Source organism: Chiloscyllium plagiosum, unplaced genomic scaffold, assembly GCF_037043375.1.
Source record: "Chiloscyllium plagiosum isolate Xiang-an unplaced genomic scaffold, Cpla_swu_hap1 HiC_scaffold_5, whole genome shotgun sequence".
NCBI classification, from domain to species: Eukaryota; Metazoa; Chordata; class Chondrichthyes; order Orectolobiformes; family Hemiscylliidae; genus Chiloscyllium; species Chiloscyllium plagiosum.
The window spans coordinates 121116085-121140695 of NW_028270143.1; the positions used below are offsets into that span (position 1 = coordinate 121116085).

The window sequence follows — 24611 nt, forward strand, 5'->3', positions numbered from 1 at the left end:
ACCGAAACGGCAATAAGGACGGTGGAGAAAGGCTGGACTCATTATACTCGGATCAAAGGGCCAGTGGACCCTCCAGTTGAGGAAAAAGTCTGGACAGCCGAATCAACGCAAGACCCGCTGAAACTCAGACTAAAGAGACTTTGAGTAATTGACTATACAGTGGCGATGCGAGCGCGGGATTATTTCTGTAAGATTGTATATTAAGCCTTTTTGTGTTCTAGCATAATGATCAGAATACTGGGAATGCTTAGAGTTATGATGCTAGCCCTCTTGGTATTAGGATTTTGTCACATATCATTTTCATATGTATTATTAATGGTTCCTGAGTCTGATAATCCACAAGTAATAGACACTGATATATGTAGCTTAGTAAATTGTGGGAATGTAGCTAATCAGAGACAATACCGCAACTCAGAGATACATCTTAAGTCCTATGGGGATGGCCTCGGGGATGGTACCTGGTATAATGGTCTTGTCACAATACACCGGGCCCCCTTTCGACCAGCACTGATTGTCCCGATAAAAAGTGTAACCCCATATATTTAACGATAAGAAAAACCACATGGCACGGAGCGGTTTTGGGAGGTGGCACTTATGAGGTACAATTAAATGAAACATTTGGGATTGAAATGAAAGCAAATAGGAAGGAGTTTGTGGGCTGTTGTTTTCGAATTAGCATAGGACAGGGAAAAATGGGTAGAATTACTGGGTAATGAGATACAACCTTTCACCCCTCCCAATGATCCTACAGTAGTAAAAATTATAGAGGTAAAGGATTTGAAACAGACCATCGAGATAGAGACTGGGTACGGGGATGCAAATGCCTGGGTTGAATGGGTAAAGTATACTGTAAAAAGTCTGAACAAAAGCAATTGCTATGCATGTGCCTCCGGTAGGTCAGTGGCCCAGGTGGTTCCCTTTCCGCTTGGGTGGAAGCGAGACAGGAAGGGCATGAAATGTATGATAGCCCTGTACCAGGATGAGACTGCATGGAATGATAGGAATTGTACCTCCCTATCTCTGATGTTCCCTCCCTTGGAGGAGAAAGATGCAAAAGTTCCCCCCACATTTTCCGCCGCAGTTGGAAATCACACGTCGTGTGTGCACAAGCGAGGTACGAGTCGGTCGAGACATTTGGGGGAGCTGAAATTATGTACAGAGATTAAGAATGTTACCGAAACGGAGAAGGGAGGGAACTACTCAGCATTAAAGGTTCCCCGAGCGGATCTGTGGTGGTACTGTGGAGGAAAAATATTGAGACCCACCCTACCTCCGGATTGGAAAGGGATATGCGCAATTGTACAATTGGCAATTCCATTTACCTTGGCATTTGAGAAGGAAAAGATAGTAGGGAAAAAGGGAAGGGGTAAGAGATTACTGTTAGATAATTCTTTTGATGACGGGATTTATCTTGATTCGGTAGGAGTCCCTAGGGGAGTACCTGAGTTCAAGGCTCGTAACCAGATTGCAGCAGGCTTTGAGTCAGCTCTCTTTTGGTGGGCAACAATTAATAAAAATGTAGACTGGATAAATTACATTTTTTATAATCAACAGCGATTTATAAATGATACAAGAGAGGCGGTTAAAGGAATATCAGAACAGCTTGATGCGACAAGTAGGATAGCATGGGAAAATAGAATAGCCCTTGATATGATTTTAGCAGAGAAAGGGGGTGGTGGTTTTTATCCTTACTTCCCTGATAGTAGTAGTCGGGGTATTGGTGGCCATTGGCTGTTGTGTCATACCCTGTATACGAGGGCTCACCCAGAGGCTGATTGAAACAGCCTTGATGAAACGAATGCCCCTGAGGGGAATCAGACAGAGGAACTTTATCAACTAAATAATAAGGAAGTGAGTGAGACTAAGATGGATGAAATCTCTGAAATGATGCTTGCGAATTTTGGGAACAATGTTTAAAAAAGAAAGAGACAAAAATGCAGAAGATAACAGATAGTAATGAAAAGAAAAAGGGGAAATTGTGGGATATAAATGAATTAATGTTATTTCTGCAAGTATAAATTCTGATACAGAATAGGAATGAGAAAATACATATTCAGCAAAAAGAAAGGATATGTGAGCATGAGACATGAATACAGAACAATGGTGGATATATGGGCAAACAGGAAAACATCTGTTCTCCTCGCTTGTACAGAGACACAGGAACAAACCCTAATTAAAGAGGTCAAAGTGGCCTCTGAATGGAAATAGATGCTGATAGAAGAAAAGATATGCCTAATCAATAATCTATAATAGACTGACGTCAAACACCCTTATGGGAGTCAGAGATAAGAGTTTGTCACGGACAAAACAGGATAAACAGAAGTTGTGGGATCAGTCTTAAGGAAATGAGTGACGTAAGCGAAGCAGGGAACAAACAATGGAATAAGGAAAAATATGGGGATTCAAACTGTATAAATTTCGAGAGTTTGTTGGATTTGGTGTGCATTTTGTCATTACCTTACCGGGTGATGAGACAGGGCACCCACCTATAGGTGTATAAATAAATGGCGGATTCAGATATTTGTCTCGGACTGAAATTATTAAAGTGAGTGAGCTTTTGTTTCTCACAGGACCCAAATAGTATCAGTAGCACTAAAAATATGGCTGCTTTGACCAGGTGTTATTCAATTGCATAACTGGAAGAAGCAGGAGGATTCTTCCTGAGCACACGCTCAAGCCACTTTCATTCTGTCTGATAAAATGCAGACTGCTCATGTATTGATGTCCTACTAGCCTCCTCTGACCCATGTCATGGTCAGTTGTGAAACAATATAAATGCAGCTAACAGATTACTACAGAACACCAGTCACAGACATTCAGTGTAGTTTTTCTACATTCTTTCACAGGATGGGCCAGGATCTACTGCCCAACTGTGGTAATCTGCTGTCTTAAACCACTGCTGTCCATGTGCTGTGGGCAGTCCCACATGCCCTAAGGGAAGGAATTCCAGGATTTTGACCCAGTAACAGTGAAAGAATGGTGACATATTTCCAAGTCAGGATGGTGAGTGGTTTGGAGAGCAACCTGCATGTGGCAATATTCCCATGCCCTTGTCCCTCTAGATGGAAGTGGTTGTGGGTTTGGAAGCTGCTATTGAAGAAGCCTTGGTGAGTTACCACAGTTCATCTTGTAAATGGAATATACTTCTTCCACAGTGGTGAAGGGAGCGAATGTTGAAGGTGGCAAATGTGTGCTAATCAAGTGAGCTGCTTGTTCTAGATGGTGTCAAGCTTCTTGAGTGATGTTGGAGCTGCACCTATCCAGGCAAGTGAGGAGTTATTACATTCCCAACTTGTAGATGGTGGGGAAAAGGCAATAAATTAGTCACCACTTAATTTTCAACCTAATGCTTCTAATTCCTAGTACCAGGTCATTTTCTGTTTAGTTCTAATCTAAGAATAAAGAGCCTAAGATCCATGTTGCATTTATGTATTTCTTCAGAGATTTATTGAGTTCTCAAAGAGATACATTCTAATATACATTTTGTGCAAGAAACTCCTTTGTACATGTAGATGTATTCATTTTGGATAACATGTGTATATGTAACATATAACTTGTGTATGTTTAGGGTACATCCAAAAGCACGGTTAGTTGGAATTGGCTAGTACACAGGCGATCGTTTGGTTATAAATTATTTTCTTTCTTGCTAATGCTTGAGAATATATTTATGAACTTGGCATAATACCCAGCTTTATAATAATTCATAGAAGCAGTATGAAAAGAAAATATCCAGTCGAAATAATTGTTAATAATATTCAATTTACTGATTTGGAGCTTCCTTGTGCATTTCGCCACATTGCAAAGTTTTAGACCAATGGAAAAGCACATCCACAGGGAGATCCTCTGCACATCCAGCTGAGCAGAGAAGGTATATTGGCTCAGAGACTGACATTATATGATGTAGTAATTGTGAAAATCTATGCTGCGTGAACAATTCCAGAGATTTTGTTTGCATAGACGGTTATTAGAATATGAATCATTTTTGAGGCAGACTCTTGCATCAGTTAAAGGAAGAACTATTTGAGAATGAACAACTGTAAAGGATTTGAATGTAGGATAGTTAATAGGATAGCAATAGATGAAGAGGGCCATTGATTGTAGCAATATAAACGATTTAATCCTTTAAGTTTCTAATAATGGTGTAGCTGTCTTGTGAGTGTCATGATAATTAGTTTTCTCCAGAGGATACCAACTCCACAAACTAAAGAATCAACCCTGCCCTTCTCTGCAACTTCCTGTTTTCCTCCAACTCTGGCTTTTTGTGCTTGAACTGCTTCCCCTACCCAATCATCAACGAGGGTGTTTTCATCCGTCTATTTTTTAAAATTTCCTCACCAAACCTCTTTGCCTTTTCATCTCTCTCCCCTCCTTTGAAAAGTTGCTTAAAACCTGTGTCACTGACAAAGCAGGTCACAGGTCCAAATGTTTGATGAGTGATTAATTTTTTGCCTGATTAAATTCGTATGAAATGTTTCAGAGTTAGGGGGCATAGCCTCAAAATAAGGAGAAGCAGATTGAGGACTGAGTTGTGTAAGAATTTCTTCACCCAAAGGGTTTTGAATCTGTGGAATTCCCTACCCAGTGAAGCAATTGAGGCTACCTCATTGAATTTTTTTAAGGCAAAGTGAACAGTAAAGGAATTAGGGGTTATGTTGAGTGGACAGTTAAGTGGAGCTTATTAAATGGCAAGTTCGAAGGCCAGTTGGTCTACTCCTGCTCCTATTTCTTATCCTGGTCTCTGACTAAACCTGTGGTTTCTATATGACTGGACTTAAGCAATCAGCGTACCCAAACATCCACTGTACTCAATACCTTTTCCTTTACTTTTTCATGTGGGAGTAACCATCAAGTTGTTTTGATATCCATTCTGAATTGTTCTTTGAACTGAGTGGCTTGCTTGGCCATTTCAGAGGGCAGTTAAGAGCCAGCCACATTGTTGTGGCTCTGGAGTCACACATGTAGGCCAGACAAGGTAAGGATGGCAAAAGTGAGGACTGCAGATGCTGGAGATCAGAGTCAAGATTAGAGTGGTGCTGGTAAAGCACAGCAGGTCAGGCAGCATCCGAGGAGCAGGAAAATTGACATTTCGGACAGAAGCCCATCATCAGGAACCTGATGAAGGGCTTTTGCCTGAAACGTCGATATTCCTGCTCCTCGGATGCTGCCTGACCTGCTGTGCTTTCCCAGCACCACTCTAATCTTGACTCTGAAGGTAAGGATGGCACATTTGTTACCCTAAAGGGCATTCATGTACCAGATGAGTTTTTACAACAATCAGCAATAGTTGTTATGGTTGCCACCACAGACGACCAGCTTTATTGTCCAGACTTTTATTAAGTGAGTTCCACCAGCAGTTGTGGTGGGATTTGAACCCGGAATATCAGCGTAGATACTTGGGTTACTAGCACAGAGACATTATCACTACACTACTGCCACCCAACAATGGCACTTCAAAGACAAAACTTAGGTGAGGAGTAGATGATAAGGCAAGAGTTGGGAAAAGTTGAAGAAGGCTAGATTTGAGAACACGTACAGAAATTGTATAATGGACAGCCACATGGTGTTTGTGTCGAGAAAAAGTTTGAGATTTTGAATCGTCAATTTGTAATTTGCTTCATGTGTTTGATATGGTCAGCTTGATGACCACTTCATAAGCATTTTTACATTCTAACAGGTTTGAATACATTTCAGAGGATTCAATATAAAGTTATTTAAAACTTCAAAGCATAATAACTGATGTAATGTCTCCCTTTATGAGACCACTACTGTACCATAGTCATTTCCACATCGGAATACACGCCGTATTGTTGCTTGCTGGTTTCACTGCGCTCTGCAGTGGGGACCATGACTCCCAAATCCTTGTTGCAGCCAACCTTCTGAATTAGCTTCACTAAAATACTCTTCACATGTCTCCGAAATCTTTCGTTCACAAAAGCATACAGGAGTGGATTGAAACAGCAGTGGGTGAAAGCAATAGACTCAGTTACCTGCAAGGCATAATCCAGCCTCTTGCTCATCTCACAGTTACCAATGATGCCAAGGTCTTCCAAGGAATGCAGGAAAAGGACAATGTTATAGGGGAACCACAGGATGAAGAAGACGGCAAACAATATGATGACCAGTTTCAAGGCTTTCTCTTTACCAAAGGATTTGGAGTGAAGCAGAACAGAGGCAATCCGAGCATAGAAGAAGATCATGGCAAAAAATGGAATGAGGAACGCAATGATGTTGACCTGGAGTTGTATCGTTGTCTTCCAGATCACCAGTTGCTCATCGCCAAAATGACTGAGACAAGTATGTCTATCGCCAATTTTCTTGGACACACTGAATATGAGTTCAGGGATTGAAACAATTATTGACAGTGTCCAAACAGCAGCACTGATGACAACACTCTTGTGGATTGTCCTGTGGTTCTTCAAGGAAACAGTGTGGACAATGTGAAGGTACATGTCCAAGCTCATGCAGGCTATGAAGAAGATGCCACTGTAGAAATTCACACTGTAGAGGGCGCTTATTATTTTGCACATGGTATCTCCGAAGATCCATTCTGAGGTCACATAGGTGGCCCAGAAGGGAAGTGACGTGCTAAATAATAGGTCGGAGATGGCCAAATTCAAAAGGTAGATGTCAGTCATCGTTTTCAACTTGAGGTACTTGAGTATCATGAGGATCAGGAAGCTGTTGCCGAGCACTCCGAAAACAAAAATCATGATGTACAGGACCGGGAGAAAGATCTTCCCAAAGGCTCTGACTTCATCCTTCCCACAAGGAAGATAGGGAGTGAGATCAAAGTCAGTATAATTATAGTCCTCATCATAGTAGCTTGAGTTGTTGGAGGTACCGTCCAGATTGACACTGTCCATTGTCAGAGATAGGGCAAAAAGGCCTAACTGAAGAAGAAAAGAACAAGTCTTCAGTGAATTTATGACAACAAATAATACAATAACATACTCTAGCCATCTACAAGCATTTAAGGTTTTTGAAGAGGTCCAAAAATATTTATTTTCTTCCTAAACTCAGAATCTAACATTATTTTCTGCAGGAAATTAACATTTCTACTGTACAACCAGAATGTCCCTGGTTTTGAAACTAATCATCCCTTAAATTTTCAATTTAATGTTGGTCTCGCTTTTTGTGCACCCTCTTTGCAACCATAACATTGTCTTCTTCTCTGTTCTATTCCTATAATGCACTTTGTATATTATGATCCACCTGTACTGCACACAAAACAAAACTTTTCACTGTACATAGGTACGTGTGACAATAATAAATCAAATCAAATCAAAGACAGAACTTACACAGCAGTACCATTATCTCAGAATATCCCACAGCACATAACAGCTGGTGAAGAGATTTTTAAAGTGTAATCACTATTGTAATGTAGGAAATACAAATTCATGCTGCAAAAAGCGATTAGTCTCTGGAGTGAGGCTTGAACCCAAAATCTTCTTATTCCTAAATACTGAGATATGACTGAGAGGAAAAATGCCTTTGGGCTAAAGCAAATCAGGATGTGAGCTTCTGAATCTTGTATGCGTGTCTGACTTTGTCCATGATGCTGTGTTAAATAGCCCGATAGAGTCATTATCCACATCAAGTTAAAAATCACGCAGTACCAGGTTATAGTCCAACAGGCTCATTTGGAAGTACAAGCTTTCGGAGAGCTGCTCCTTTGTCAGATAGCTAGTGGAGCAGGATCAAAAGACACAGAATTTATAGCAAAAGATCATAGTGTCATACAACTGATGCGATATATTGAACAAACCTAAATCTCTGTTAAGTCTTTCATCTTTTAAAATGGATTACAGATTTCAATTCATTAATATGTAAATCCCAGAACTTCTTTCAAGTCTCTTTCCCGAGATACCTTAAAGTTTGAGAAAAAAAGGTGACATCTCAGCTCAGTCAGTGCATTAAAGGTTAGAGTCTGTCTGTATTCCAATCTTGAGTCAGATTGGTTCTGTTTCCAAAGTAGGAATTTATAATGTGTCACATGGATGAAAAAAAATTGACTGCCTATAGATTGTGTGCTTTTTGAACAAATTAGAATGTATCTGCAAATACAATTCTGCAAATCAAGTTAGATCACTGCATGGAATGCTGATCCATGTTGAAAGTTACCCAGAAGTTTTTTTCCTGTTCTTTTAATGGGACAATAATAAGAATGAAATTGCAGAATGGAGAAGAGGATTTGGATTTTAATCTATATTTATTCTTCCCAGCTTCTCTGAAGCGTTCTCTATGATCTGATCCTTAGAACTCAGAATTACAGGAAAGGTGTACACAAATTGACTTTCGCAAGTTTAGAGGCTTGACGTCAGCAGCAGCAACACTACAGGAGATTAACTGCCTCACTACGTCCACTGACTACTCACTGAATGTGCTGATGTTCTCTGTCAGAACCTATTGCTGCATTGTCAATCTCCTCTTCATATTGCAATTGCTATGACTGTAGCAGTCGAGAGACATTAACAAAATTCATTCCCAGATTCTCTATGTCAATGACAAAGCAGACATTTCTTGTGTAAAGACTGTCTTTTTATTTATTGTGGTTTTTGAAATTGGGGGTTGGAATGAGAAAGAACTGGGTAAGGAAAGCTCAAAAGAAACCTTCTGATCAGCAAAAATCAAATCAACAGATACTGTGGCTAAAGATGACTGAACTGTTTTCCTAGATTCCCTCTGTCCCTGTATTAGTGTGTGTGCTTATGCACATGTGTCAGTATGTCTATCTGTGTGTGTCTCTGCGTGTGTCTATATGTCTGTCTGCGTGTGTGCCTGTGTGTGAGTGCAAATATGAGTGTGTGTGAATGCAAGTGTGTATGTTTAAGTGGGAGTTTGTGTGGGGATTAGAGCTTTAACTAATTTTAGTTTAATTATATGCCAGCAGATAATAATTTTACCTCAAATAGTCATAAGAATGTAAATTTACTATAGTCTCACCAGACTATTAGAGAAGAATAGTTGGTAGTGGTTTAACCTGAGGGTCAGCACACCTCAAGCAAGGGGAGAGGTTGAGAAGGACAGTCCTTCATGGTAATCTCAGCTGGTGCAGAAATTGAACCTGTACTATCAATGCCACACTGCACTGCAAACCAAACTAAGCAACCCCCCCCCCCCCCCCTCCAAAGTCACCAAAGTTGAAGAGCTGCACCCAATGGGATGAAGTGCTGGTGGTCAGGGACTGACAGGGTTGTGAAGCTGAAGGATTGGCAGTGTGTGACTTGGACGGATGTTGGAACTTGTGGTGTTCCTATGCACCTGCTGCTTTTGTTCGGCAGTGGAGCAGACCAAACACAGCTTTGGTGATTCACACTGTCCACTGCTCTGGTTCTCAATCCAATTGTTCACATTAATTGAAATTTGCTTCCTTCCCACCATCAGTGCTATTGTTTGTATTTGTAGCTGTGCCTCAGGAAGAAACATACAGCTGCTATTCTAAGCTCAATGGGCAGCTGACTGGTAGATGGATTTGGAACTGTAGTTGTGATTGGACTCATTGTCACGATGAGTAAATGAATAAAGGATGGGGAACAATATTTGTACATGATGCCAAAAAACATTTGCAGAGGCAATGAATGCAACATGAATGGGGACAAAATGCTCTTAAATAAAGAATGCAGTTTGCATTTTTCTCTTTTGTTTCAGTCACGTTTTGTTTAGTTCGACAGATGTGCCACTTCCACCTTAAAGCTTGTTCCCATAAAGAGACATTGAACTTAACCACGGATTCTATAATGGACTGTTAAGCGTGCAGGTGCAGCAGACAATGAAGAGGAAAATTGGATGTTGGCCTTCACAGTGAGGGGATTCAAGTACAGGATTAGAGATGTCTTGCTGCAATTGTACATGGTCTTGGTGAGATTACATCGGGTATATAATGTGCAGTTTTGGTCTCCTTACCTGAGGAAGTAGGTTCTGAGAGTTCTTCAATGTTTCACAAACTTAAAAAAAAATTTTTGGTTGGAATAGCACTGAACCTCAAACAAGAAAACTGAGTTTGGCACTCCAGTGCATTGCTGAGGAGTGCATCACTGTCGGAAGTGTCACTTTTTGGATCAGGCATTTAACTCCTTCCCCTCAAAAGTAAATGTAAAAGATTCAACATCACTATTTCAAATAAAGCACAAACGGAGTTCCAAACACAATTTCCAGCCAGTTATATCCATGTTGTAAAAGTGCAGACTGTCAAAGTAAGAAATGTGTCTCAGGGAGTGATGAGTTAAGCAGACAGAAGTTAACATTGAGCAAAAGGCAAAGATCTTAGGACCAAAGATTGGAAAAGTAGATTGATTTTGAGGAGCATCAAAGAAGGAGTGAGGGAGGGAGAGAGAGAGAGGGAGAGGCAGTAAGGTTTACTGAGGGAGTTGCAAAGTTTAAGACCAAGGCAGCTGAAGGCTGTGCCAAAGATGGAGCAATTAAATTTGATCGTTTGCAAGACGTCAGAATCAGGTAAATGTGGAGAACACAGAGGTTTAAGGAGATTATATAGCTGTGGTGGAGGAACAAAGATATGGAGGATTTGAAAAGGACGCAAATTTTAAAATCAAGGAGCGACAGGCTCCATGCGATTTAGACCGATGAGCACAGGAGCAAAGAGTGAATGGGCCTCGATTGGATGAACTCAAGTTTGAGTATGGACTTGATATTGACCAGGAGGGTATTGGAATATTGCTGTCTCAAGATGACAATGGAGTGGATGAAAGTTCTAGGCCAGTTGAGCTGTGATGAGTCAATATAATGGAGTTATAAAGCACTGCTGGAGGAGAAGTTATGGGTCAGAAGCTCAGCAAAGCTTCATTTAAGATGGTGAGGTTGTGGACAGTCTGGATCAGATGAAAAATTATCACAAAAGGGTATTACCAGTGGCTGGAGAGTAGAGACTTTGACAGCAACCAAAGGTCTTTTTCGATATTTCAAGAGGTCATGGTGAGATAATTCTGGCACGGATGTGGATGTATGTAACCCAATCCAAGCTGAGCAGACTCCCTCTGCGCTATAACTTTCATAAATATTTGAATTTTTTGCTAATGATTGGCTCTACCCAGTCCAATTAACGTCCTGAGGTGCAATCTGACATAAGTAAAATATGTAACATTCCAGAATATCCATCTCAGTGAAAGGGGATAAGAGCACAGTAAAGAGTTTGGGTAAACACAATGTGCATGCTTACAGTCAGTAAACATGAATATATCATGATTTGATTGGATAAAGCAATCATACTTACAAAATGTACAAATCATTTGTACAGATTTGAACACAATTGGGTAATATAGTCATGTGTGCTAACTTGGAGTGTAGAATGAACTGTTGGTTACAGATAAGAGTGTGTAAATATATAACCTTTTATTGCAAAACTGTTCTCTATAAAACTAGAATAAAGCCAATTTTTTTTAGCAAATTGGAAAGTTGTGCCCCATCTTTGAAGGGGACACCTCCCTTATATGTATGAATTAGCACTTAGGCAAAGAAAACAAAGTCCTAATTGGTCTTTATGGGATCAAAGAGTCAAAGCTTTTAATTTTCATCAGCTTACCTCATACACAAAATATTCTGTATATGGTATAAATTGTGTCTCAGTCAATAGCCATTACATGTCCGAATTAGATGGATCTAAACGTCAGCCTGGGAACTTGCACAGCTAGGCTGACAATTCAGCACAGCACTGAATGCTGCTATACATGTTATACGTGCTATTTTTTGGATGAGAAATTCTATTTGCTCAATATGTATTTCCCATTCTCCAATTCTCTGGGTAAAGACGGTCCTCCAGAATTTCTTGCAGGATTTGTTCGTGACCAGTTAATATTTATGATGTTTGATTCCATGATTTTTATGCTCTACTTTGGATTCACACATTATGATCTCAGCTGACATTACTACTAGACAAGTGAGATCCCAGGTATTATTTCAGGTAAGTTGTAAAACTTTGAAGCCTCACCACTTATCCCTATGGTACACCACTCATTACATCTTCCCAATCAGAAAATGACCCAATTATTGTCTACTCATGATTTTCTGTTAGCTAGCCAATCTTCTATTCATGCCAAGTAGCGCCAATATCCATGAGATATTATTGCCCACAATAAACTTTGATATGACAACTTCTTAAATGTCTCTTGAAACCTGAGTAAGTTCAATTGTTCATGTTTATTTACAGCACGTTATTTCCTAAAATAAATCAGTTAAACTAAATTTCCCTTCAACAATACATCCTGAGATCCACACTCAGTGCCGTGCACTGCCATTTACACACTCTCGCCCCCTCTCTCCATCAGCACTGTCTCACGCTGTCTCAGAACTATTCTGAACTGCCCCAGACCCTCCCAGTCCCATTTCATTCTCTGGCTCATTTAACACTCTGACAAGAAACTTTCTCTTTCAGGTATTAAGGAACTCAAACTGCAGTAACAGCTTTGTAACAGCTTTGTGGGTGGCAGGGTGGCACAGTGGTTAGCACTGTTCCCTCACAGCACCAATTCCCGCCTCAGGCGACTCTCTGTGTGGAGTTTGCGCATTCTCCCCATGTCTGCATGGGTTTCCTCCGGGTGCTCCGGTTTCCTCCCACAATCCAAAAATGTGCAGGTTAGGTGAATTGGCCATGCTAAATTGCCCATAGTGTTAGGTGAAGGGGTAAATGTAGGGGAATGGGTCTGGATGGGTTGCGCTTCAGTGGGTCAGTGTGGACTTGTTGGGCCGAAGGGCCTGTTTCCACGCTGTACGTAATCTAATCTAATCTAACCTTCCTCACCTCCCCTTCCCTCTGACTCCAACCCCTGGTACATAGATGATACCATCGGTGCTGCTTCCCTCATCGTCTGGACTCGGAAAAGTTTATAAATTTCGTTTCCAATTTCCACCCCATTCTCATCTGCACCTAGTCCATTTCTAATTCCTCCCTTCTCTTCCTTGACATCTCTGTTTCCATTTCTGGGGATAGGCTGGCCATCAATATTCACTTCAAACCCTCCAACTCCCACAGTTACCTTGACTGCACATCCTCACACCAAGCTTCCTGTAAAGACCCTATTCCATTTTCCCTGTCTCCATCACTCTGTTGTGATGATGCTACCATCCACAAGGAGCTTCAGAAATGTCAACCCTTTTCCACAACCAAGGATTCCCCAGCATTGATGTTGACAGGACCCCAGACATGTCTGAACTATCTGCTGCACTTCAGTCTTCACCCCTGCTCTCCAACTACTTGTTAGATATGCACTATCCCTTTGACCTTCCGCTCTCTGATGTTGAACATTCTGTACTCAGCACAGGTCTTAGTTTCTTCCTTAATGAATTTCAGGCACGACATGACATTGAATTCTTATTCTGTCACCCCCGTGCTGACTTCTTTGGACAGGAGTCATCCCTCTATCCCACAGATCCCTTTGCCCACCTCCAACACTCTCCATCCACCTCGACCCCTCCCTCTGGCCTTTTACCTGTACTCAACCTTTTCATCAAGAACTGATAACATGACATCGGTCACCTTAATTTCTCTGCCCTGCCATCCCTAACCCACCTGAACCTATCTCCCTCTCATGCCCTCAGATCCAATACTAACTTTGTCATCAAGCCCACTGACAAGGGAAGTGCTGTTGTTGTCTGGCAGACTGACCTCTACATTGCGGAGACTGAGTGCCAGCTCTCAGACACCTCCTCCCATATGCTGCTGGACCAGGATCCCAGCATGGAACACCAGGTTATTGTGTCCCCTCTGGTAATTCATCACTTTTTATCTGCCTCCAAGCTCATAGTCCCAATCCCTTAAAATCACTTCCACTTCCATCCCAGAATCCACAAACAGGACTGCCCTAGGAGACCCATTGTTTCTGCCTGCTCCTGCTCCACACAACTCATCTCCTACCTCGACTCGAATTTTTCTCTCCTTGTGCAGTCCCTTCCCACTGACATCCGCAACTCCTCTGACATTTTACATCAGTTTCAGAACTTCCAGTTTGCGGGCTCCAGCTGCCTCCTCTTTACCGTGAAAATACAATCCCCTTACACATTAGTGGACGGCATGGTGGCACAGTGGTTAGCACTGCTGCCTCACAGCGCCTGAGACCCGGGTTCAATTCCCGCCTCAGGCGACTGACTGTGTGGAGTTTGCACGTTCTCCCCATGTCTGCGTGGGTTTCCCCTGGGTGCTCCGGTTTCCTCCCATAGTCCAAAGATGTGCAGATCAGGTGAATTGGCCATGCTAAATTGGCAGTAGTGTTAGGTAAGGGGTAATACGTAGGGGTATGGGTGGGTTGCGCTTCGGCGGGTCGGTGTGGACTTGGGCCAAAGGGCCTGTTTCCACTCTGTAATGTAATCTAATCTGATCTTAATTTCACATCTAGCCCCCATCAAGATAGTCTCAGGGCTTTCAGCTTCTTCCTGGAAAAAAAATGCCTGAATCATCCCCACCCACCACCAGCCTCCTCCATCTGGCCGAGCTTGTCTTCGCCTTGAACAACTTCTCTTTTGACTCCTCTCACTTTCTTCAGGTCAAAGGGGTAGCCATTGGTACCCACATGAGTCTAGTTATGCCTGTCTCTTTGTAGAATATGTGGAACATTCCTTGTTCCAATCCTACTCCAGCCCCTACCCACAACTCTTTCTCTGGTACATAGATGATATCATCGGTGCTGCTTCCCTCTCTCGTCTGGACTCTTAAAAGTTTATAAATTTCGTTTCCAATTTCCACCCCATTCTCATCTGCACCTGGTCCATTTCTAATTCCTCCCTTCTCTTCCTTGACATCTCTGTTTCCATTTCTGGGGATAGGCTGGCCATCAATATTCACTTCAAACCCACCAAATCCCACAGTTACCTTGACTGCACATCCTCACACCCAGCTTCCTGTAAAGACCCTATTCCATTTTCCCTGTCTCCATCACTCTGTTGTGATGATGCTACCATCCACAAGGAGCTTCAGAAATGTCAACCCTTTTCCACAACCAAGGATTCCCCAGCATTGATGTTGACAGGACCCCCAGACATGTCTGAACTATCTGCTGCACTTCAGTCTTCACCCTTGCTCTTCCCTCCCACAACAGCAAAAATGTCCCGTGTCTTTACCAACCAACCCACCAGCATCCACATCCAAAGGATCATATGCTGCCATTTCTGCCGTCTCCAGTAGGATGCCACTATCAAACCCATATACCTCTTCCCTCTCTTGTCAGTCTTCTGCATTGACCATTCCCTCTGGGACACCTTGGTCCACTCCTCCCTCACTCCCAACACCTCCCCACAGCACCATGGCAACTTCCCCTGCAACTGTAGAAGGTGTAATGCCTGCTAATTTATCTTCTTCCCCCTCAGCATAAGGCGCCAGACACATGTTCCAGGTGAAGTAGTACTTTACCTGAACTTCAGTCAATCTAGTCTACTATATTTGCTGCTGATGATATGGTCTCTCCACCAGGAAGATGAAGCACAGACTGGGTTCTGCCTGTAAAAATGACCCTGAGCTTCCAGTTGTCTGCCACTTCACCTACTCATTGTTCCTAATATTAGCTTGTCTCGTTCCCTGGCTTACTATCAACCATCTCTTTGTCTGCCATCTTTCCTATTCTTGCACTCTCTCTCTCTCTCTCTCTCCAAATCCACTAAGATACTCACTCCTTTTCACCTCCATCACACCCTTCCATTGGCGTAAATGCCATCTTTTCCAAGCTGCTATCAGTCATGAAGAAGGATCACTGGTCTCAAAACATTAACTTTGCTTCCTCTCTCCACAGATGCTGCCAGACTTGCTGAGTTTCTCCAGCAATTTGTTTTTGTTTGTTTCAGATCTCCACCACCCACAGTTCTTTGTTTTAGATTACCTTGAATCTTGCTAAGTACCCTGTTATAACATATTTAATAATAACTTCTAACATCTTCACATTGACAAACATTAAGCTAACTGTCCTGTAGTTGTTCAGTTTAGAAGTGAGGACAAAAGAACAACATATTATTTAAACTGAGAAAAACTGCAGCAAACTGCAACACAAAGGGACTTGGCGCTACTTGTACACAAAACACAGAAAACTAGCAATTGAGAGTATGTTACTGGAAAAGCACAGCAGGTCAGGCAGCATCCGAGGAGCAGGAAAATCGACGTTTCGGGCCAGAGCCCTTCATCAGGAATGAGGCTGGGAGCCTCAGGCGTATCTCTCCACCCCAAAGTTCCCAGGTCTCATTCCAGATGAAGGGCTCCGACCCGAAATGTTGATTTTCCTGCTCCTCGGATGCTGCCTGACCTGCTGTGCTTTTCCATCAACACACTCTCAACTCCGATCTCCAGCATCTGCAGACCTCACTGTCTCCACAGAAAGCTAGCACACAGGTTCAGCAGGTAATCAGGAGGGCTAGTGGAATGATACCCCTTACTTCAAGGGGGTTGGAGTATAAGAGGAGAGAAATCTTACTGCAACTGTACAACATACTTGTGAGACCACATCTGGAGTACTGTGAGCAGTTTTAGTCTCTTATTTAAGAAAATATATAATTTAATTGGAAGCAGTACAGTGAAGGTTCGCTAGGATGATCCCTGGTATGGAGAGATTATCTAATGAGCAAAGGGTAAACAGGTTGGGACTGTACTCAATGGGTTTAGAAGAATGAAAAGTGATTTCATTGAAATATGTAAGATTTGTAAGGAGCTTGACAGGGCAAATGCTGAGAGGATGGTTCCCCACATGAGAGAGTCTAGGACCAGAGGGCACAGTCTCAGAAAATGGGGCATTAACTTAAGACGGATGAGGAGAATTTCTTCTCTCAGAGGGTTGTGAATCTTTGCAACTCCTTCACACAGAGAGCCGTGGGGGCAGAGTCCTTGTGTATATTTAAGGCTGAAATAGATTCTTGATCAGTAGGAGAATCAAGGGGTGTAGGGAAATGGCAGGAAAGTGGACGTAAGAAATGTTAGATCAGCCATGATCCTATTGAATGGCGGAGCAGGCTTCAGGAGCCAAATGGTCTACTTCGACTTCTATATCTTATGGTCTTATAATTTTCTGCTTCTGTCTCCCTCCCCTGTTGAACAAAGGAGTTATACTGACCATTTTATGATTTAATGCATCTTCCCTGAATTTAGAGAATTTTCAATTTTAAAAGCAATGCATCAAATTTCTCACTAGACCCTGTGTTTCCATTCGGATTCGGAATCTTGATGGCTCACAGCTCCAGTACCAATTCCCTGGTGATTATAATTGTCTTGATTTCCCTGAATTTACAGCATTGAAACGGGTCATTGGGCCCAAAAGATCTGCGCCAGCACATATGCTCCAGATTAGATTAGATTACTTACAGTGTGGAAACAGGCCCGTCGGCCCAACAAGTCCACACCGCCCCGCCGAAGCGCAACCCACCCATACCCCTACACTTACCCCTTACCTAACACTACTGCCAATTTAGCATGGCCAATTCACCTGACCTGCACATCTTTGGACTGTGGGAGGAAACCGGAGCACCTGGAGGAAACCCACGCAGACACTGGGAGAACGTGCAAACTCCACACAGTCAGTCGCCTGAGGCGGGAATTGAACCCGGGTCTCTGGCGCTGTGAGGCAGCAGTGCTAACCACTGTGCTACCGTGCTGCCCATTAAACCTCCTGCCACTTTATTTCTAACCTTCTATTCCTTTTTCTCTAACCAATTGCTTAGCTCCTCTTTAAAGGAATGGAATTCAGATATTCACCTCAAGTACTCAATATGGCAAAATTTCACTACTTATTGGGTGATTGACTGTACTTAAACAGTCTTATTTTAATTGGGAACAAACAGGGATTAAATAGCATGAGTATGATCGCGGCTTCTCTCCGTGTTACTCTCTAGAATGCCCATTCTAGACATTCACAAACACCATTGACATCCTGGCATTGACTGAAACTTGGGTTGCGACCTTCTACTCTATCCTATAGGAGTCACACAATCTGCTACAATTTCTGGAGCTCGCCCCCATTCTAACCATCGCCCTGACCCACGTGACACCTCTCACCAAATCACTGCTCGGTCTGCTGTTCTGGATCCTCCTCCTAACTTGCTTCCACACCTCTTCCCTACCCTTTAATGACTTCACTGTCCCCACCCAACATATTCACCGAGAAATCCTCACTCTTCACCTCTTTCAGTCTCTGGGGAATGCACCAGGTGATCTTCCCAGTGAAGGCTAGTTCTTTTCAGGCACTAATAGCTGTCCAGTCACTTTTTGAGGTTTCCTAATCTAAGTGGTTCCTTCCTCCAAACACCCCTACCCCCAGGAAAGGCACTAAAAAGGCAATGGATGTGGTCAATATGAATAACTCCTTACCCAACAAAACCTTCTTTGACAAAAGTGAAACTGCACTGTCCAGATCTCTTTTCCACACACTCTTGCAGTTTGCTGAACTTTGGAATTCTGTTTTTGTACTGGATTCAGCTTTGGAAAGAAAAGTATTGGAACTCAGCACAGTAATGTTTCCATGGTTATGTAACATGCTGGGGTTGTGTTGCAATCGTGATCTTTTTCCAGAGAGAAAAGTTTGAGTGGAAAATTCCAGTATAAACTCCACATTCTAAACTTATCCAAAATAATTTTGAAAAGTACAAACATAATTTGTAAGTGCAAGTTGTGACTTAGGTTTTCCAACTCCATGTCTCTCTATTGCTCTCTAACTCAATACACAGCACAGAGCCTGTCAAAACAACCACTGAGCTAGTAATTAAGCAAATCGAACTCGTTGCTGTGTTAGCTCTCTCTTGATGCTATAATGAAGAGCACGATTAAACTGATGCTTTTATCTTATGTTGTCCAATTAGCAACGCAACCATGTCAGAATAAATCTGGCAATCCGACCCTGACGCAGCTTTGAACCCATTATGGCTATCACTCCAGAGGAGAAAAAAACAAGCTAGGCGGACCAGGAATTAGAAACAGAAAGTTCAACAGTGACATTCCAGCAACACCTCAAAATTATTTTGAAGTAAAACACTCTGAGATGACCTGATGTTGTGATGGATGCTATATAAATGCAAACTCTTCTTAAAAGTAACAAACATTGCAGCCAACTTCCCTCCACAAAGGGTCTTCCAACAGCAACATGATAATGATTAGATTATCCACTCATTAAGAATTGACAGAAACTGGGTTTCCTTTTCTCACTATATGTCTTTTAGCTCTTTCATGGGAATTGTTACACACATCTGAAAGGACAGAGTCTCTGTTTAGCATCTGATCTAATAGTCACACCTCCCATATTACAGCACTCCTTGCATTAACTTCCTAAATTTACTACATAAAGCTTTGAAGTCAGACTTATAGGCATGATCTTCTGACATAAAGGCATATGTGCTACCCAAGGAGCAGCAGGCAGTATTATTGAAGCAGACAACTGTCCTGGAAATGAGAAGGGGAAATGTTGAAAACACATGACCAGTTGAGCAGGTCCATAAGAACTTAGGAGTCTTTCTAGACTACGGCCAAAGACATAAATGTAGTCAAGTTATGAGTAAAGTCAACACAGTATTGAACTCCTTGGTAAAAAGTGTAAAATAAAAGACAAAGAAAGTCATAATTAGACCAAGTAGTGCTCTGATCTGAGTGAGGTATGGTGTAGCAATACCATTCGATGAGAAGCTCCAGGTCCACGTTCCAACAGGACCTGTTGACCATGGAAAGTGCATTTGTAACATGGCCAAGCAACCTGATTGTCATCTTGCCAACCTTACAATACACCTGATGGCAGGCAGTAAGAACGGCCCTGTCACTACCTTTCCTGAAGTCGGGACTGATTCAATGCGAGACAATGAGAATGGGAGAACAGACCTTGCTCTTATCAGAGTCTACCTTGTGTCCTGTGTCCAACTCGGTCCAGAATGGAGGTTATACAGTTTGAGGAGTTGCAAATAATGCTGTACACAGCAAGCATCAGCAAACATCCCCATCTCTGACCTTATGATGGAGGGAAGGTCAACGGTCAACAATAACCCTCTGATCTAACCCACACTGGCGATAAAGGCTGAAGCTAAAATGGACAATTTGACTTTGTTTTTAAATCCTTACCCACTACACACTGAGGAGCAGAACATTAAAAACTGGACGCATCCCATCACACCCCACCCTCTCTAGACGTAGGTCAATGTTCACATCCCTCCTTTCCAAAGCAAGAAATAAAGTCACAGAAAAGGAATGTGATTCCTGTAAGGTCTTGGGGCTAATCTCTACAGTTGGTGGGTGGGAGGACGGAGGGTTTTCTTATTCATTCATGGCATATGAACATCACTGGCTGGGCCATTTATTGTCCATCCTTAATTGCCCAGAGGGCAGCTTAGTGTCAACCATGTTGCTGTGGGTCTGAAGACACATGTAGGCCAGAACAGGTAAGGGCTTTTTCTGTTTAACATGCTTGCCTTCATTGTTCAGACCATTGAGTATGGGAGTTGGGATATCAGTTCAGGTTGTAAAGGATGGTGGTGAGTCCACTTTTGGAATAATGTGGACTGTTCTGGTCACCCTGCTTTAGGAAAGATATTAAATTGGAGATGGTTCAGAAAAGATTTACCAGGATATTCCTGGAACTAGAGGGTTTGAGTTATAATGAGAAGCTGGATAGGCTGGGACCTTTTTCACTGGTGTATGGGAGTTGATAGGGGATCTTATCGAAGTTCATATATCTTGAGAAACATAGATAAGGTGAACAGCAAAGGTCTTTTCCCTTGGGTGGGGAGAGTTCAAAACTAGGGGGGCATATTTTTAAAGTGAGAGGAAAAAGATTTAAAAGGGACCCGAGGAGCAACTTTTTCACACAGAGGATGGTTTGTATGTGGAATGAATTGCCAGAGGAAGTAGTAGATGCAGGCTCAGCTACAACATTTAAAAGACATTTGGATAGGTATATGAATAGGATGCCTTCCTTGAAGAAGCTCTCTTCCTCCCTCTACAAGGATTTCAGTGAGTCCCTCTCTCACTGCACACCCCAGGTCATCTCCTCTGCCCAGGAGCTCTTCAGCCATGTTCTCAAACAGACTCGCTACCACAGCCACATCTCATTCCTCAGCACCTGCCTACGGAACCGACTGACCCCGCACGGATTCTGGATTGCGTTCAGACCAACAAAATTTGGACCCAACCAGGACAACCAGTACCTACAACAAACAAAGACCGCAATATCCCCCCAGACGTGATCGATGATGCTCTCCACTGCATCTCCTCCACTTCCCGCTCCTCCGCCCTTGAGCCCCACCCCTCCAATCTCCACCAGGACAGAACCCACTGGTCCTCACCTACCACCCCACCAACCTCCATATACATCATATCATCCATTGTCATTTCCGCCACCTCCAAACGGACCCCCCACTAGGGATATATTTCCTTCCCCTCCCCATCAGCGTTCCGAAAAGACCACTCCCACTGTTACTTCCTCATCAGGTCCACACCCCCCACCAACCCAACCTCCACTCCCGGCACCTTCCCCTGCAACCACAAGAAATGCAAAACTTGCGCCCACACCTCCCCCCTTACTTCCCTCCAAGGCCCCAAGGGACCCTTCCATATCCGCCACAAATTCACCTGCAACTCCACACACATCATTTACTGCATCCGCTGCACCCGATGTGGCCTCCTCTATATTGGGGAGACAGGCCGCCTACTTGCGGAACGTTTCAGAGAACACCTCTGGGACACCCGGACCAACCAACCCAACCACCCCATGGCTCAACACTTCAACTCCACCAAGGACATGCAGGTCCTTGGACTCCTCCATTGCCAGACCATAGCAACACGACGGCTGGAGGAAGAGCGCCTCATCTTCCGCCTAGGAACCCTCCAATCACAAGGGATGAACTCAGATTTCTCCAGCTTCCTCATTTCTTCTCCCCCCACCTTGTCTCAGTCCCAACCCTCGAACTCAGCACCACCTTCCTAACCTGCAATCTTCTTCCTGACCTCTCTGCCCCCACCCCCACTCCAGCCTATCACCTCACCTTAACCTCCTTCCACCTATTGCATTTCCAACGCCCCTCCCCCAAGTCCCTCCTCCCTACCTTTTATCTTAGCCCGCTGGACACACTTTCCTCATTCCTGAAGAAGGGCTCATGCCCGAAACGTCGATTCTCCTGCTCCTTGGATGCTGCCTGACCTGCTGCGCTTTTCCAGCAACACATTTTCAGCTAGGTATATGAATAGAAAAGGTTTAGAGGAAAATGGGCCAAATGCAAGTAAGTGGGGGAATCTAATTTGGCAAACTTGTTTGGCATGGATGAGTTGGACCAAAGGAGCTGTTTCCGTGCTCTATGACTCTATTACAACTGACAACAGATTCATGACCACCTTTAGACTCTCAATTTCAGATTTGTTGTAAAGCTGATTTGAACCCAGTTACGTAGGTCTCTGGGTAATCCCACTAGGTCATCCCTTCCCCATATGAGACCTGGCAAAGTATGCAGCTCTTTAGAGAACTAAAGGCTAGCAGCTGCTAGTAAGCTGGGATTGGACTGGGGTAACCATGGGAATTGCCTGAGACACTATCTTCATTCACAGAAGTTCCAGCCTCAGGGTCCAAATGGTTTTTCTATCAAGGTGCCATTTAACTAGATAAAAACCAAAATAATTGTGATTGCAGTAAATCAGAAATAAGAACAGAAGAAGCAGGTCTGGCAGCATCTGGGAAGAAAAATCATAGTTAAAGTTTCAGGTCTGGTTACCCTTCCTCAGGAAGGGTCACTGGACCCAAAATGTTAAGTCTGATTTTTCTTCACAGAGCTTTTCCAGCAACTTCCATTTTCATCCATTTAACTTGTTCAGCTGTTCAGTTTCCAGGGAACCAAATTGTTTATGTATCACAATAAATTACATGATCTTTACTCATTTTGTCAGACTGTCACTACGCATCAGCAACACCAGGACCCTCCAAAAACAGGAACCAAAACAAAAATAGAAGAATTCTTGAAGCAAATTTCTGTCATACAAAGATTCTTTTAGATTTTTTTTAGATTACATTACAGTGTGGAAACAGGCCCTTCGGCCCAACAAGTCCACACCGACCCGCCGAAGCGCAACCCACCCATACCCCTGCATTTACCCCTTACCTAACACTACAGACAATTTAGCATGGCCAATTCACCTGACCTGCACATCTTTGGACTGTGGGAGGAAACCGGAGCACCCGGAGGAAACCCACGCAGTCACAGGGAGAACGTGCAAACTCCACACAGTCAGTCGCCTGAGGCGGGAATTGAACCTGGGTCTCAGGCGCTGTGAGGCAGCAGTGCTAATCACTGTGCCACCGTGCCGCCCACAAGCTAATCTATCACCAGATGTTGTTATAATATGGGACTGTTTTACATAACTTGTACAGCAAAATAGCAAATAGGGTGGTTTATTGCCCAGAGGCCTTGTTGTATTCAAAATCAAAAATTGCTGGAAAAACTCAGCAGGTCTCGGAGGATCTGTAGAGAGAAACCAGAGTTAATGTTTCGGGTTGAGTGACCCTTTCATGGGTCTGGTAGAAATTCGTAGTATTCTCTCACTGGATACATTCCTGGAATCCTCCTAATTTTAATTTGTTTTATTCACTCATGTGAAGTGGGCATCACTGGCTGGCCCCCAGCATCTATTGCCCATCTCTAGTTACATTTAAAAAGGTGGTGGTGAGCTGCCTTGTTGAACCACTGCAGTCCAGTCTTGATGTGATGATGACTGAATGGACATGGACTAGCTTGTGCTACTAGTGACTGACAATATAGAATCCACCTGCCAACTCAATGATCAACTTTTATATTATTCTCTGTAGTTGAATACATACTTTTTTTGAAGAAAGATTTCAATCATCCTGTTTAGTCAATTTCTCCTGTTGAACTTGTATGTTTTGTGTTAACAAATGTTTAGTTTTTGACTGATAGGATTTGTCATTACTTTTATCAGCAATTCCCACATCTTTTGACTAAGACTGTTTTTGCTCCTGAGAGATTGGCCTAATTTGAATTTTCTTAATCTAGTATTTTTGTTGCTGGAAACCATCCTGGAATAAAGGAATATGATTCTATCTCACACTCCATCAGTCAGAGAGCATTATATATGTGATTACAGCTCAAAATTAGGGTAGAATCATAGAATCTCTACAGTGCAGAAGCAGGACATTCAGCCCATCAGTTCCACACCAACCCTCTGAGGGGCATCTCACCCAGACCCATGCCCCAACCCTATCCCTGTAATTCCCATGGCTAATTCACCTAACCTACATATCCCTAGACACTATAGGCAATTTAGCATGGCCAATTAATTTAACCTGCACAGCTTTGGCCTGTGGGAGGAAACTGGAGCACCCAGAGGAAACCCAAGCAGACACAGGGAGAATGTACAAACTTCACACAGGCAGTTGCCAGAGGGTGGAATCAAACTTGGGTACCTCGCACAGTGAGGCACAGCGCTAACCACTGAGCCAGTATGCCATTTCTTTTTTTGCTGTAATGTATCTCTGATTCTCTGCTCCTATTAAACACCTTAGGACATTTTACTACATCATCCGTAGTGACAGTGATTGCTATCCCACCATCAGCCTTGTCTAATCCCATGGAAATGAATGACGAAATTTGTTAAGAGTGGTTACCTTTGTCAAATAACAGCGTAGGGTGGGGTGCTGATTCTTCAGTCCCTACAATGA

General features: G+C 42.9%; 1 protein-coding gene across 2 annotated transcripts; it reads right to left on the reverse strand.

Moving 5' to 3' along the window:
• Positions 1–5159: 5159 nt before the first annotated feature.
• Positions 5160–24611, reverse strand: LOC122550149 (atypical chemokine receptor 2-like). 2 transcript variants are annotated; one of them, XM_043690806.2, is made up of 2 exons: positions 24558–24611; positions 5160–6890 (listed from the first exon to the last, which is right to left on the reverse strand). In XM_043690806.2, the coding sequence occupies exon 2, from the start codon at positions 6861–6863 to the stop codon at positions 5763–5765; it is 1101 nt and encodes a 366-aa protein (XP_043546741.1). In that variant the 5' UTR covers positions 6864–6890; positions 24558–24611; the 3' UTR covers positions 5160–5762. The 2 variants fall into 2 exon arrangements, with proteins under 2 accessions (XP_043546741.1, XP_043546742.1); XM_043690807.2 differs by lacking the exon at positions 24558–24611 and adding an exon at positions 18284–18380.